General features: G+C 36.1%; 1 protein-coding gene across 1 annotated transcript in view; it reads right to left on the minus strand.

Moving 5' to 3' along the window:
- Positions 1–9,038, minus strand: part of C3H1orf185 (chromosome 3 C1orf185 homolog) — a 50,146-nt gene extending 41,108 nt beyond the window's left edge. The window contains exons 1-2 of the mRNA XM_070362340.1: positions 8,941–9,038; positions 3,767–3,852 (exon numbers count right to left, since the gene is read on the minus strand). Coding sequence (XP_070218441.1) covers positions 3,767–3,852; positions 8,941–9,038 — 184 coding nt within the window. The remainder of the gene's footprint in view (positions 1–3,766; positions 3,853–8,940) is intronic.
- Positions 9,039–16,604: the final 7,566 nt, after the last annotated feature.

Raw genomic sequence — 16,604 nt, forward strand, 5'->3', positions numbered from 1 at the left:
GATACAGAAAGATCTATAAAAACATAAGAGAAAAAAATTTTCAAAGTTACATAGTCTCATGAAACATGCTTTGAAAACTTTCCATTTTCAAGTCCTTGACAAGAACTGGCGATTCAAAGATAAGTAACACATGGTCATAGACTTTAAAATCAGAAGGGTACAACATTTAAATAGAATATTCATTATAATATTCTAATTGCTATGATAGTAACATCTTGACAGCACAATATCATGTGAAACGCAAGGCTGGATGAAGCACAAGCTGGAATCAAGATTGCCAAGAGAAATATCAGTAACCTCCAATATGCAAATGACACCACCCTTATGGCAGAAAGTGAAGAGGAAGGTGAAAAAAGAGAGTGAAAAAGCTGGCTTAAAACTCAACCTTCAAAAAACGAAGATCATGGCATCTGGTCCCATCATTTCATGGTAAATCAATGGGGAAACGTTGTAAACAGTGACAGACTTTATTTTCTTGGGCTCCAAAATCACTGCAGATGGTGACTGTAGCCGTGAAACTGAAAGATGCTTGCTCCCTGGAAGAAAAGCTATGACCATCCTAGACAGCATATTGAAAAAACATAGACATTACTTTGCCGACAAAAGCCTGTCTAGTCAGAGCTATGGTTTTTCCAGTAGTCATGTATGGATGTGAGAGTTAGACCATAAAGAAGGCTGAGTGCCAAAGAATTGATGCTTTCAAATTGTGGTATTGGAGAAGACTCTTCGGAATCCCTTAGACTGCAAGGAGATCAAACCAGTCAATCCTAAAGGAAATCAACCTTGAATATTCATTGGGATGACTGATACAGAGACTGAAACTCCAATGCTTTGGCCACCTGATATGAAGAGTTCACTCATTAGAAAAGGCCCTGATGCTGTGAAAGACTGAAGGCAGGAGGAGAAGGGGACAACAGAAGACGAGATGGTTGGATGGTATCACCAATTCAATGGACATGAGTTTCAGCAAGATCTGGGAGATGGTGAAGGACAGGGAAGCCCGGCGTGTTGCAGTCCATGGGGCAGCAAAGAGTCAGACATGACTGAGCAACTGAATGACAAGAAGACAACAGAGGCAGTTTGACCAAGTGCTGGGACAGTTTCTAAGGGAACACCAGAGCTGAATCTTACAGAATGAGTAAGAGATAAGTTTCCAGGTATTATCTTAAACTAGGGTATGATTCTTTCATCTTATGGTAAACAAAACTCTCAATGCACATTAAGCTATAGCTTACAATTGATCCTTTTTTTTTTTTTAACCATTTTCAGCCAAAACTCTTAAAATGAGAATTTCTACTTTCTATTTCCAAGGTCATTAATAACTTCATGAACACAAAATTGAAAGGTCACTATTGACCATTCTCACTCTCTTACCTGGGCATAAGTAACCTAAATTCACTTGGTTTTCTTCCCTTTTCTTTGTTTATAATTTTATTGCCTTTACAGGTCCCTCTTCCTCAACTTCCTCAGTCCATCTATCCTTCCAGAGAAAGATCTAGCTGTATCCTTTCACATATCTAAATAGGGCTATACATAGATATATAAAGAGCATAGATACATACAGACATTAGATGTAGATGTAACATATCTATATCTATGCCTAATATCTTTAATCAGAATTACTATACCTTTGTGCCAGGAGTATTTTCAAATTATATTTTGCAGTGATTCCAGAATTGAATGTTCAATTTTATTTTTTGAGTACTCACAAATTACCTCTTTATTATACTCTTTTAGGGTTTCAGATTTCAGTCTGAGATTTACTGCAATTCAACAAATGCCTATTGAAAACCCGTATGTGTGAGATATTGTTTGAGGCACCAAGTGAGGGATAAAAGGTCACTGAAGTAACAATGAATCTTCATCCTGAGGTTTAAAATTTTATAACAAAATTATTAGTAAGCCTCATATGCACCTGGCATAAAAAGCTGATCACACCAATTTTTTGGTTATTGGCTGCTCTGACTGAATAGAAACTAACTAGATCTGTGAACTCGGAAGAGTTATTTATGCTGATTGGATTTTAACATTATTATTTGAAAAATGGGAGTCATATTATCTGTCTCAGAGAATTAGAATAAGGAATAAACAAGATAATGTTGCAAGGAATTACTAACATAGTAAAGAGGACATCTCAAACAGCATGTGTATACCAGACCATAAAGTAAGACTCAACAAGTTTTATAGAATCATTATTACACATACCACACTCTCTGACAATTATGCAATTAATTTTATATTAGTAACCTAACACATACTCTAAGAAAAGTTCCCATACTTGGAAAATTTTAAATCACACTGTAAATAACTATGCATTAAAGAAGAAATCAATGGAAATTTGGAAATACATAAGACTAATCAATAATGAAGCATTATATATAAATACTGGTCTCATCACTTCATGGCAAATAGATGGGGAAACAACGTAAACACTGACAGACTTTATTTTTGGGGGGCTTCAAAATCACCGCAGATGGAGACTGCAGCCATGAAATTAAAAGACGCTTACTCCTTGGAAGGAAAGTTATGACCAACCTAGATAGCATATTAAAAAGCAGAGACATTACTTTGCCAATAAAGGTCTGTCTAGTCAAGCTATAGTTTTTCCTGTGGTCATGTATGGATGTGAGATTTGGACTATAAAGAAAGCTGAGTGCCGAAGAATTGATGCTTTTGAATTGTGGTGTTGGAGAAGACTCTTGAGAGTCCTTTGGACTGCAAGGAGATCCAACCAGTCAATCCTGAAGGAAAACAGTCCTGAATATTCACTGAAAGGACTGATGCTAAAGCTGAAGCTCCAATACTTTGGCTACCTGATGTGAGTAACTAACCCACTGGAAAAGACCCTGATGCTGGGAAAGATTGAAGGCAGGAGAAGGGGATGACAGAGGATGAAATGGTTGGAGGGCATCACCAAACTCAATGGACGTGAGTTTGAGTAAGCTCCAGGAGTTGGTGATGGACAGGGAAGCCTGGTGTGCTGCAGTCCATGGGGTCTCAAAGTCCGACACGACTGAGTGACTGAATTGAACTTAAATATAAATGCTTGCAGCAACAAAGCTGACTACCAATTCCAGGAAAATGTATGGGCCTAAATGCTCTGTTAGGAAAAAAAGGTGAAAAATAATGAACTTAGCATTCAAATTACCAGTTGAAAAAGACCAGAAAAGTAAGCCTAAATAATGCAGAGGAAGGAAATAAAAAAGAACAGAAATTAGTGAAAAAAATTAAGATTTTAGGAAAAGACTAGTAAGATTAAGAAATGTCTAGTAACTAAATTTTTTAAAAGGTGGCACAAGTAAACAATTTCAAAAATGAAGAAAGAATATAATTACAGTTATAGCAGAGATTAAAATAAAATACTTTCAACAAATTTATGCTAGCATATTCTAAAACTTACACTAAATTATATATACCTATAAAGTGACTTACAAATAATGACTCAAGAAGTAATAGAAAACCTAAATGAACATGTATCCATTAAATTGAATTAGCAGTTACAAAATTTCCCCCAAAGAAAAGAGCAGGCCCCAATAACTTTATAATTTCTACTGTATACCCAAGATACAAATATTTCTTATCTTATACAAGCTCTTCCAGAAAACAGAAAGAGATTTCTGGCTGTTTGTCCAAATGTATTTTCTTCTTCCCATGTAAAAACTAGATTACATGTCCCAGCTTCCCATACCATTAGGTGAAGCCATGTGACTGAGTTCTAATCAATGGAATTTGAATGAAAGTGATGTCATAAAAACCTCCCACATACCTTTCTCCATAATCTTTCTTCCTTTAAGCTTGGCTGGGATGGAGATGATCCCGAGGAAACTTTGGAAACCAACTGTTATCATTGATCTAATTGACATTTACAGAACACTCAACCCAAATAAAATGAAACACAACATATCAGGATTTGTGGGATGCCAATAAAGCAATATGTAGGGGAAAATCAATACTAAAAAACTGTAATATTAGGGGGAAATGTGAAACACTCTTAAAAACTAAAATAAGTAAATTAATCCCAAAGAAAACAGAAAAAAAAATTTAAAAACCAAATGGAAACCAATGAATAGAAAACAAAAACAATAGAGAAAATCACTGAAACAAAAAGCTGGTTCTTTGACATCTATATAATTGATAAACTAGCTAGACTGACTAATAAGAAAAAAGACACAAATTATCAGTATCAGAAACGAGAGAGGTGACATTACTACAGATTCTATAGCTATTAAAAGAATAATAAGGCAATATTATGAATAATTTTATACTAATAAATTTAACAACTTAGAAAATTCCTTAAAAGATATGTTTTCAAAGTTCACTCAGGAAGAAACAGATAACATAGATAGACACATATCTTTTCAAGAAACTGAAATTGTAGTTAAAATTCTTACAAAGAAAACTCCATGTCCAGGTGCTTCACTGGTAAATTCTACCAAACACTTAACGGGAAAAAAGTATTACTAATTCTACAGAACTGCTTCAAAAATTTGAAAAGAATTCTTTTTGATTCATCCTATGAGGCTATACAAAAACTAGGAATAAAAGAGAGAAAGAGAAATAGAGGAAGTTACAAACTGAACATAGATGTAAAATGTACCTATAAACAAGGAAAATTCTAAACAATATTTTAGCAAATTAAATCCAACATTATATTAAAAGGGTGATGAAGTAGAGTCTATCCCAAGAAAATAGGGTTGGATTACATTTAAAAAATCAATGCAACTTACCATATTAACAAATTAGAGAAGAAAATCCATGTGATCAATAAGGATCTATGTCATTAGACATGAAAATTTTTGAGATTTATTTCTGATTTTTTTTTTTTTTTAAAGATCTCAGAAACTAGGCAGAAGGGTGTCTCAATCCTCATTATCAGGTTCCCCAGGCTGATAAAGGTCATTTATTTTAAAAATCAGACTTAATAGTGAAAGAATGAATGCTTTCCTCCTAAAATCAGTAAAGGGATGTCCACTCTTACAACTTCTATTGAACACTGCAATGAAGGTTCTAGCCAGTGCAAGTAGGCATGAAAAAGGAAAAAGTCATATAGATTAAGAAGGGAAAAAATAAGTGTTATATTCTCAGTGTTTTGGTCTGAATGTTTTTGTGCTGCTCAAATGCATATGTTGAAATCCTAATGCCTAATGTGATAGTTTTAAGTGGCGGGACCTCCAAGATCTGGTTGGGTCATGAGAGTGGAAGCCTTGTGAAAGGATTAGTGCTCTTAAGAAAAAGATCCCACAGAGCTCCCTAGCCCCTTCCACCATTCGAGGACACAGCAAGAAGCCAGAAGAGGGCTCTCACTAGACACAAAACTTGATCATTTAAGCACCTTGATCTCAAATTTACAGCTTCTACAACCGTGCGAAATAAAATTCTGTTGTTTATACATCCAGATTGTGGTATTATGCTATAACAGCTTGAATTGACTAAGGCATACAGAGACCATTATCACGTGCGTAGAAAATCCTGCACAATTTTATATAAACCAGTAAAACAATTAAGTGAGTTTAATAAGACTGCAGAATATAAGGACAATACTCAAAAATCAACTGTTTTCTGGAACTGTAAAACTCCTAGAATAAAACAGAAAAAAATATTTCATGGCATCAGCCTTGGCAATTATTTCATGAATATGACACCAAAAGCATAGATAACAAAAGCAAAAATTGACAAATGGCAGTATATCAGACTAAAAAGGTTCTGCACAGCAAAGAAAACAAAAACAGAGTGAAAAGGCAACAGAGAATGGGAAAAATATTTGCAAACCATAAGAGGTTAATTTCCAAAATTTAAAAGCTACAACTCAGTGGCAAAAGAACTAAGAAACCCACCTTAAAATGGGCTAAAGTCTTGAATAGACATTTCTCCAAAGAAAACACATAAATGGCCAATAGGCATATGAAAAGATGTTCAATGTTTCTAACCATTAGGGATCTGCAAATCAAAACCACAATGAGATATAATCTCACACTTGTTAGAATGGTTTTCAACAACAACATAAAAGAGGACGCAGAGAAATTGGGAGTTCTGTGCACTGTTGCTTGAAATGTAAAATGGTGCAGCTGCTATGGAAAACAGAATGGACATTCTTCAAAAAATTAAAATCAGAACTGCCATATGATTCAACAATCTCATTTTTGGATATTTATCAAGAAGAAATGAAAATAAGATCTCAAAAAGGTATGAGTACTCTAACGCTCAGTAATAGCTAAAATTGGATAAAACCTAAATGTCTATCAATGTATGAATAGATAAAGAAAATGAAGCATATGCATATATATAAACATATATACACACACACAATGGAATATTATTCAGCCTTTAAAAAGAAGGAAATCCTGAAAAATATGACAACATGGATAAACCTGAAGGACATTAGCCTAAGTTAAATAAATTAATCATATTAGGACAAATACTGTATGATTCCTCTTATATATATTAGGTATATAAAACAATCATACTCATAGAATCAAAGAACAGAATGGTGGTTGCCAGGGGCTGGAGGAAGGAAGGCAATGTGAGTTGCTAATCAACGGGCATAAAATCTTAACTATGCAAGATAGGTAAGTTCTAGGGATCTGCTGTAAAACATTGTGCTTATAGAAAATAGTACTGTATTACACACTTAAAAATTTAAGAGGAAAGATGTCATGTTAAGTGTTCTTACCACAATAAAATACAATTTTTTAAAAAAAGTAGAAAACAGTCTTTCTATATACTATTAAAAACTATTGGAAGTTGAAATGTTCAAAAATTACCATTTGCAACAGCATAAAAGTATGAAAAGTTGTGTCTGACTCTGTTGTAACCCCGTGGACTGTAACCCGCCAGGCTTTTCTGTCCATGGGATAGTCCAGGCAAGAATATTGGAGTGGGTTTCTATTTCCTTTTTCAGGGGATCTTCCTGACCCAGGACTCAAATCTGCATCTCCTGCATTGGTAGGTGGGTCTTGACCACTGAGCCACCTAGGAAACCTAAAAATATGAAATATTTAGGCACAAATCTGATAAAAGATGTGAAAAACCTGTGCATAGGCAACTATAAAATATTGCTAAAAGGAATTAAGGATGATCTAAATAGAGACACATACCTTGCTCATGAGTTGAAAGATATACTACTGTTTTGATACTGAGAAGCCCACACACTGCAACTAGAGTAACCCCCGCTTGCCACAATGAGAGAAAAGCCCATGCAGCAAAGCCTGTGCATCAGTGAAGACCCAGCACAACCAAAAATAAATTAAAGAAAAAAAAAAACAGATGGACAAATCAAATCTTATTTTCTTTTCAAAGATTATTTATTACTTTTGGCTGCACTGGGTCTTTGCTGTGGCCCGTGGGCTCTTTTTTGATGTGTGCAGGCTTTCTCTAGTTGTGATTAACCAGAGGTGACTCCCTAGTTGTGGTATGCAGCTTCTCATTACCGTGGCTTCTCTTGTTGTGAAGCATGTCTCTAGGGAGCACAAACTTCAGCAGTTGTGATGCATGTGCTCAGCATTGCAGAGTACAGGCTCAGTAGTTGTGGCTCACGGGTTTAGTTGCCCCACAGTATGTGGGATCTTAGTTCCCAGACCAGGGATCAAACCTGTGTCCTCTGCTTTGGGAGGTGGATTCTTAACCACTGGACCACCATGAAAGTCCTAAAAATCAAATTTTAAAACACATACTCTTCAAAAGACACTACTAATAGAATGAAAATTCAATCCACAGACTGGAAGAAAATCTCAGCAAAGCATATACTAACTAAGATCTGGCATCCAAAACTGGGAGATTGGGATTCACAAATACATTATAGGACAGCTAAAATTAAAGACTGACCATACCAAAGTCTGGCAAGAATATGGAGAAATTAGAACTCTTGTACTCTGTTGATGGGAATGAACAATGGTACAATCACTTTGGAAAATAGTTTGACAGTTTCATGAAAAGTTAAACATATGCCTACCATGTGACTCAGCCATTCTATTTCTATATATTTACCCAAGAGAAAAAGAAATATACATCCATACAATTTTCATAGCAGCTTTATTTGTAATAGGCAAAACCTGTGTGTTGCCTAGAATTCTAATATCTTTCCAAGATTCCTGGCCCCTGGTATACATGCACCTACCTTCACCCAGGTATTTTAAAAGGAATAATCTAGGTACTACTTTGAAAAGATTGTACAGATTTATTAAGGCCCCAGATTAGCTGAATTTAAGATAGGAAGATGATCTGAGTGGGTCTGACTTAATCACTTGAGCCCTGGGTCTAGAGGTCAGACTGGTAAAGTCTTGAGCCCTTTAAATCTGTGTCTAGAGGTCAGCCTGGTAAAGTCAGGGATTTGAAGCATGAAGGGGATTCATGTATAAAAAGTTCCCTGCTCCTGGTCAGAAGGTGGAGGTAGCCATGTGGCAAAGAATGAAGAAACCCTATAGCAGCTAAGAGCAGTCCCTAACTGAAATCAGCAAGAAAAAGGGGGGCCTTGGTTCTACAACTAAGAAGAAGCTAAATTTAGTCAACAACCAAAATGAGCTTGGATGTGGATTTTTTTCCCCAGTGCCACCAGAAAGAAATGGAGCCTGGCTGACACCTTGATTTCAGCCTTATAATACGGTAAGCAGATCAATCTGGCCACGGTGTGCCTGGACTTACACCCTACATAACTAAAAACTAATAAATGGGTGTTGTTATATGCAGCTTAGATTGTAGCAACTTGTTATGCAGTGATAGAAAACTACTACAAACCAGAAACAACTCAAGTGACCATCAACAGATTGCAATATATTCATATAATGTAAACCTCTCATCGATAAAGAGAAATAAACTATTGATACATACAACATGACTACATTTTAAAATTCTGCTGAAAGCCAAAAAAAAAAAAAAAAAAGGCTGCATACTGTATGATCTTATTTTCATAAAACTCTAAAAAATGGGGGAGTGAAGGCTGCTCACCTGGCCTGTCCAGCGATGTTTTCCACGCACGGTGGGGTGTTGTTCCAGGACATCTCTTCAGACAGGTGAGGCAAGTGAATGTGCCAACGTGATGTCATTGCCCCTGTAACTGGTAACCTACGTACCCTCCTTCCCGGCCAGGAGTGAAAACTGCCTCTCTGCACAGTGAGGTGTTGCTCCAGGACCTTGCTTCAGATGCCATTAAGAACATTGATGGCATCTGGTCCCATTACTTCGTGGCAAGTGGATGGGGAAACAGTGGAAACAGTGTCAGACTTTTTTTTTTGTGGCTCCAAAATCACTGCAGATGGTGACTGCAGCCAATAAAAAAAAAAAAAAAAACTCTAAAAAATGCAAACTAGTCTACAGTGACAGAAAGAAGATGAGTGATTGCTTGGAGACAGGGGACAGGGAAGGATGGGAAGAAGGTTTACATAGAAGACTTCCCTGGTGGTACAGTGGATAAAAATCCACCTGCCAATGCAGGGGACACAGGTTCAATTCCCGGTCCAGGAAGATTCCACATCCTGCAAGGCACATAAGCCTGTGCGTCACAACTACTGAGCCCATGCTCTAGAGCCCACTTGCTGCAGCTACTGAGCCTGTGTGCCATGACTACTGAAGCCCACATGCCCTGGAACCTGTACTCTGGCAGCAAAATACCTCAGTGAGAAGCCTGCACACCACAATGAAGAGTAGCTCCCACTTGCCACAATTTTAAGTTTTACAGCCAGCTCATTCTGAAGGCTTTATCTGGACATGATATTAAAAATCAGATGGGCAGAAATTATAAACAAGTCTTTGATGATTGTGGAGAGAGAAATGGCAACCCACTTCACTATTTTTGCTGGAGAATCCCATGGACAGAGGAGCCTGGCAGGCTACAGTCCATGAGGGCCACAAAACGGTCAGACATGACTTAGCCACTGAACAACTTTAATGACTGAGGCCAAACTATAACAATTCTTTCAGAAAAAAAGTCCAGGCCCAAATAATCTATTCCATGATCAATAACAAGAAAATAGTAGTAAACAAACAAAAAACACAAATAAAAACACACAAATCTGTCACCATTGCAAATACACCTGGGACTCATCTGTTTTTGAAGATGGGCAAATCCTAGAGAGAAAGGTACCAGACTTCAAAGCAGAAATTCTGAGCTAAATTCTGATTCAGACTCATGGTACCAACCTCAGCAGTGGAGTAGGGGAGAAGGATGGAAAGATTATATTAGCTAATAAAACGAAAAACATATTTTCTGACTTACTTCACTTAAGATGATATTCTCTAGGTCCATCCATGGTACTGTAAATGGCAATATTCTTTTTTATGTTGATCAGTACACATATATGTACTAACATATATATAGCACATATATATGTATTACCGTATATACTTATATCACTTCTTAAACCAATTATCTGTTGATGCACACTTAGGTTGTTTCCATGTTTTGGCTATTTTATATAGTGCTGCTATGAACACTGGGATGCATGAATCTTTTTGAACTAGAGTTTTAATCTTTTCAGGATATATGCCCAGGAGTGAGATCAATGGATCTTCTTTTAGTTTTTAAGGAAACTCCATACTATCTTCTATAGTGGTTGTACCAATTTACATTCCCATCAACAGTCATGATTCCCTTGTCTCCATACCCTCTCCAGCTTTTATCATTTGCAGACGTTTTGATGATACCATTCTGACAGATGGAAGGTGATGCCTCATTGTGGTTTTGATTTTCATCTCTCTCTGCAGGGCTGCAGTCCATGGGGTTGCTGAGGGTCAGACACGACTGAGCGATTTCACTTTCACTTTTCACTTTCCTGCATTGGAGGGAAATGGCAACCCACTCCAGTGTTCTTGCCTGGAGAATCCCAGGGATGGGGGAGCCTGGTAGGCTGCTGTCTATGGGGTCGCACAGAGTCGGACATGACTGAAGTAACTTAGCAGCAGCAGCAGAGCATCTTTTCATGTGCCTGTTGGCCACTGGTATGTCTTCTTTGGAGAGAAGTCTATTTAGGTCTTCTGCCTGTATTTTACTTGGGTTATTGAATTGAATGAGCTGTTTGCTATTTTGGGTATTAACCCCCTGTTTACCATATCATTTGCAAATATCTTTTCCCATTCTGTAGGTTGTTTTTGATTTGTTGTTTCCTTTGCCAAATTGCCAAATTTCTTTTCCAAAGATTGCTTCCTTTTAAATTTTATTAGGTCCCATTTGCTTATTTTTTTTAATTTATTTTGCCTTGGGACACTGACATAAGAAAATATTGCTATGATTTATGTCAGAGAATGTATTGCCTATGTTCTCTTCTAGTTTTATGATGTCATGTACTGTATTTAAGTCCTTAGGTCACTCTGACTTTATTTTTGTGTATAGTGTAAGGGAGTATTTGAACTTAGTGCTGATTTACACGTGGTTGTCTAGCTTGCCCAATACCACTGAACAGACTTTCTTTTCACCATTGTATAGTCTTGCCTCCTTTGTCACAGACTGACTGTAAGTGTGTGACTTTATTTTTGGGCTCTCTATTCTGTTCCATTAAGCTAAATGTATGTTTTTGGGCCACTACCACACTGTTTTCACTCTGCAGCTTTGTAGTATTAAGTGTGAAAGCGTTATGCCTCCAGCTTAGTTCTTTTTCCTCAGGATTGCTTCGGCAATTCTGGGTCTTTTGTGGTTCCATGTAAATTTTAGGAATATTTGTTCTGGTTCTGGGAAAAAATGTCATAGGTATTTTGATAGAGATCACATTAAATCTGTAGATAGGTTTGGGAAGTATGGTCATTTTAACAATACAATCAATGAGCATGGCTATCTTTCCATTTCTTTGAATAACCTTCAGTTTCCCTTATCATTGTTTGATAGTTTTTAGTATGTAGGTCTTTCACCACCTTGACAAAGTTTCTTCCTAGGTTTTTTTAATTTAAAATGGAATTGGTTCTTTGCTTTCTTTGTCTGGTATTTCATTGTTAGTGTAAAGATATGCCACAATTTCTGTATATTATTATTGTAACCTGCTACCTTGATGAATTCATTTATTGGTTGTAAAGGTTCTTGTGGGGAGACTTCAGGGTTCTCTCTATAGAGTACCATCTCATCTGCAAACAGTGACAGTGCTACCTCTTACCTTCCAATTTGGATACCTTTTCTTTCTTTTTCTTGTCTGATTTCTGTGCCTAGGACTTCTAATACTATGTTGAATAGAAGTGGCAAGAGGGTACCATTGAAAGAGTGGCATTTCTGTCTTGTTTCTGCCTTTAAAGGAAAGGTTTTCAGTTTTGAGTATTACGTTGGCTGTGCGGTTGGCATAAATGACTTTTATTATGTTGAGGTATATTCACTCTATACCTCTTCTGTAAGAGTTTTTGTCATGAACGAATGTTGAATTTTGTCAAATGTTTCTTCTTTTCCTATTGAGATGATCATGTGGGTTTTGTCTTTGCTTTTGTTAGTGTGGTGCATCATACTGATTAATTTGCGTATGTTGAACCATCCTTGAGACCCTGGAATGAATCCAACTTGATCATGGTGTATGATCCTTTTTGTGTATTGTTGGATTTGGTTTGCTAACATTTTTGCTGAGAAATTTTGCATCTATATTCATCAAAAATACTAGATTGTAACTTTCTTTTTTGTAGTGTCTTTGTCTAGTTTTGGTACCAGGGTGATGGTGGCTTCATAGAGTGAATTTGGGAGTGTTCCCTCCTCTTGAACTTTTTGGAATAGTTTGAGAAGGTCAGGTATAAATACTTTGTATGTTTGGTAGAATTCCCCAGTGAAGCCATCTAGTTCTGGACTTTGTTTTCAAGGAATTTTTTTAAATTACAGATTTTGTTTCACAACTAGTGCTTATTGACTCAATTTTGGCAGGGTTTATGTTTCCAGAAACTTGTCCATTTCTTATAGCCTATACAATCTGTCGATACATAACTGTTCATAGTATTCTTTTATGTATTTCTTCGGTATTGGTTGCTAATTTTCCTCTTACATTTCTTATTTTGTTCATTTGGATATTCTTTCTTTTTTTTGTTGGACAGCCTGGCTAAAGGTTCTTTTAGAATTCAATATCAAGAAACAGTCTTTTTAGACCAACTGATAATGCGTTCAACTGTCAAGACCTAAGAAGTATATACCCAGTTATCCTTTGCCCTGAATACAAGAAAGTTTAGACTAAAATTCAAGCTTGATTATGGGAATTTTGCTAACTAAAATTTCTAAATTAGGACTTTTCTATTTCTCCTTTCAATTTTTAACTTTATATCTTAATCAGTTCTATTATATGACTTTCATTGACAACTACCTTAAATTTTCTGAAATTAAAAAAGTCATACATTTCTTAAATTCATTAGAACTTTGTTAGTGCTTCAAAAAGCATCCCATACTGTTGACTTTTGTGTCCCTGGACACTTAAAAATTGTTCCTTAAATTTTGCTTACAGCTTAGTACCCAATAGTGATAGAACTGTGAATGGCTCATATTACAATTTGAAGAATTCCCACACAATAAGAATGGAGTTTATTAATTCCATAATCATTTGCTGAGTACCCACCATGTGCCAGACACATTCTGAAGCCAATGATACTGTGATGAAAAAGATGAGGGTCCTGGGACTCATATTTTAGTAAGAGAAGACAAAGAATAAACACATAAGCAAATAAGACACTTTTAGAGAGTAGTAAAGATCTTAAAGAAATCACCAAAGAATGAGTAGGAAATTGGAAAGGATATCTCAAGATAATGTGTATTTTGGTACTATCATCCATAAAAATATCTGAATTGTCCATTTAAAAGGGATACTACCTATATTTTTCATCAGTTCAATTACTGGGGGCACTTTTTTAAACAAACAATGCTAGGGAGTTTGTTTAAGGATTTAGAAGCAGAAAATGTTGAACATTATTAGAGCATCAAAATAACATAAGCAGTTATGTTATTTAAGTTCATTATACAAACAACAGAGAAGTCTGTTGACTTTTACTAAAGGTAGCCTTCTATTGGGCTTCCCTGGTGGCTCAGATGGTAAAGAATCTGCCTGCAATGCAGGACACCCAGGTTTAATCCCTGGGTTGGGAAGAGCCTTCTATTTTTATTTCTTAAATTTTCTCTGCATTTTCTTAGGTCCTTTTCATTGTAACCTTTCTTCCAAAAGATAAGCAGATCATAAGTCAAAAGATAAACATATGTCACTGGCTAGGATAAGCACTTTAATCTCCTTGACTTGAATTAGATAGATATGATATCATTGAACCCATTGTTTTCTCTTCTTCATGCAATTGCAGCATCCTCTGGTGGAGATTAATTTATTTGATAATGTTTGAGATAAGCTTTTTACAGATTTTAAGAAATAGCTTTTATGGAATTTAGCACAGGAATAAAATATTTGGTGCTTCATTATCTTCATTAAGTTATCAACCTTGAAAAGTATTATGTTAGTGCTTATTGTCAAACTTAAACATACACCTGAGAGATATGCAATTATACAAGTACAAACAATAAGGACACTACTACAAATAAATGCTAATACATTATTCTGGAAAGTATTCAAATGAATTTTGATGGGAAAACAACTTTCTCATGTGATTTAAATTCTCTAATTGTGTCTATCTTTTTATATACTTTTACTTCCATCACATGTACATTTATTATGTATTCAGAAAAACTAAAAAGCACAACTGAAAAAGGTAAAATAAGCTATTTAATATAATTTTATCCAATGTGACAAAAAATGTATTTGTTTCTAACAAGTGATACAAACTTGATGAAATATAACAGCATAATTTATAAAACAAATAGCAAAGATTCTTAGTTTTTATAGGATATTTTACAATCCAATCTCATAAATAGATAATGCTAATCTATAAAAGAACATATAAGCAAAACTTGGAGATTAGTGCTTTTTCATTTCTGAATTCTATTTCCTTCTAGTTATAGGTGTCATTGCTTTCCAAGGAGAACCTGTAATAAGGGGAAGGGTCTCAAGAGAACAAAGTCACCACAGTGGGATTAATTGGAAACCCACCCAAAAGCCCTGAGATTCCAGTACCAGCGATAGTGATAGAATGCCAGGAGAGTGAAGTACGTGTGGCTGACACATCATATATGCTTATTATAACAAATAACTGAAGAGAAGATGAACTTAAGTCAGAAATTAATGGATGTATAAGCTAAGAGTAAGTACAAAGGAAGAGGGACTCAAATGCTTACAGATTAAGGACAGAACTCCAAATTCTAACCAGAGGAGCAATCACAGCTGCTGTCTGGGCACAGACAGCAAAACCACAGTATAAGACAAGTTCTGAGCCAGACTAGAGAGTCACAGGGGCATTCTTTTTTTATTTTTTAATTGAAGTACCATTGACATACAATATTATAATAGTTTCAGGTGTGTGATACAGTGATTCAACATTTATACAGCATGAAATTATCACCATAATAAATCTAGTAACCATTTGTCATCATACAAAGTTACTGCAGCATTATTGACTATATTCCCTATGCTGTATATTACATCTCTATGACTCACTTATTTTATAACTACTAGTTTGTACCTGCCAATCCCCTTCACCTATTTCACCCAACCACCTCCCCCCAATCCTTTCTGGAGACCTCCAAATGTTCCCTGTATTTATAACTCTGTTTTTGTCTTATTTCAGCTTGTTCATTTACATTCTTTTCCAGATTCCACATATAAGTGAGATCATATGGTATTTATCATCTAGAGCCAGACATTCCTGGAATGTGAAATCAAGTGGGCCTTAGGAAGCATCACTACGAACAAAGCTAGTGGAGGTGATGGAATTCCAGTTGAGCTATTTCAAATCCTAAAAGATGACGCTGTGAAAGTGCTACACTCAATATGCCAGCAAATTTGGAAAACTCAGCAGTGGCCACAGGACTGGAAAAGGTCAGTTTTCATTCCAATTCCAAAGAAAGGCAAGGACAAAGAATGCTCAAACTACCACACAATTATACTCATCTCACACACTAGCAAAGTAATGCTTAAAATTCTCCAACTCAGGCTTCAGCAGTACATGAACTGAGAACTTTTAGATGTTCAAGCTGGATTTAGAAAAGGCAGAGGAACCAGAGATCAAATTGCCAACATCTGTTGGATCACTAAAAAAGCAAGAGAGTTCCAGGAAAACATCTTCTGTTTTATTGACTATGCCAAAGCCTTTGATTGTGTGGATCACAACAAACTGTGGAAAATCCTGAAAGAGAGGTACATACCAGACCATCTTACCTGCCTCCTGAGAATTCTGCATGTAGGTCATGAAGCAACAGTTAGAACTGGACATGGAACAACAGAATGGTTCCAAGTTGGGAAAGGAGTACATTAAGACTGTATATCATCACCCTGCTTATTTAACTTCCATGCAGAGTACATTATGAGAAATGGTGGGCTGGATGAAGCACAAGCTGGAATCAAAATTGCTGGGAGAAATGTCAATAACCTCAGATATGCAGATGTCATTGCTTTCCAAGGCAATGTTTTTGCTTTTCTTATAGCAGAAAGCAAAGAAGAACTAAAGAGCCTCTTAATGAAAGTGAAAGAGGAGAGTGAAAAAGTTGGCTTAAAACTCAACATTCAGAATAGATGGGGAAACAATGGAACCAGTGACAGACTTTATTTTCTTGGTCTCCTAAACCACTGCATATG

This window comes from Bos mutus, chromosome 3 (genome assembly GCF_027580195.1).
Source record: "Bos mutus isolate GX-2022 chromosome 3, NWIPB_WYAK_1.1, whole genome shotgun sequence".
Classification (NCBI taxonomy): domain Eukaryota; kingdom Metazoa; phylum Chordata; class Mammalia; order Artiodactyla; family Bovidae; genus Bos; species Bos mutus.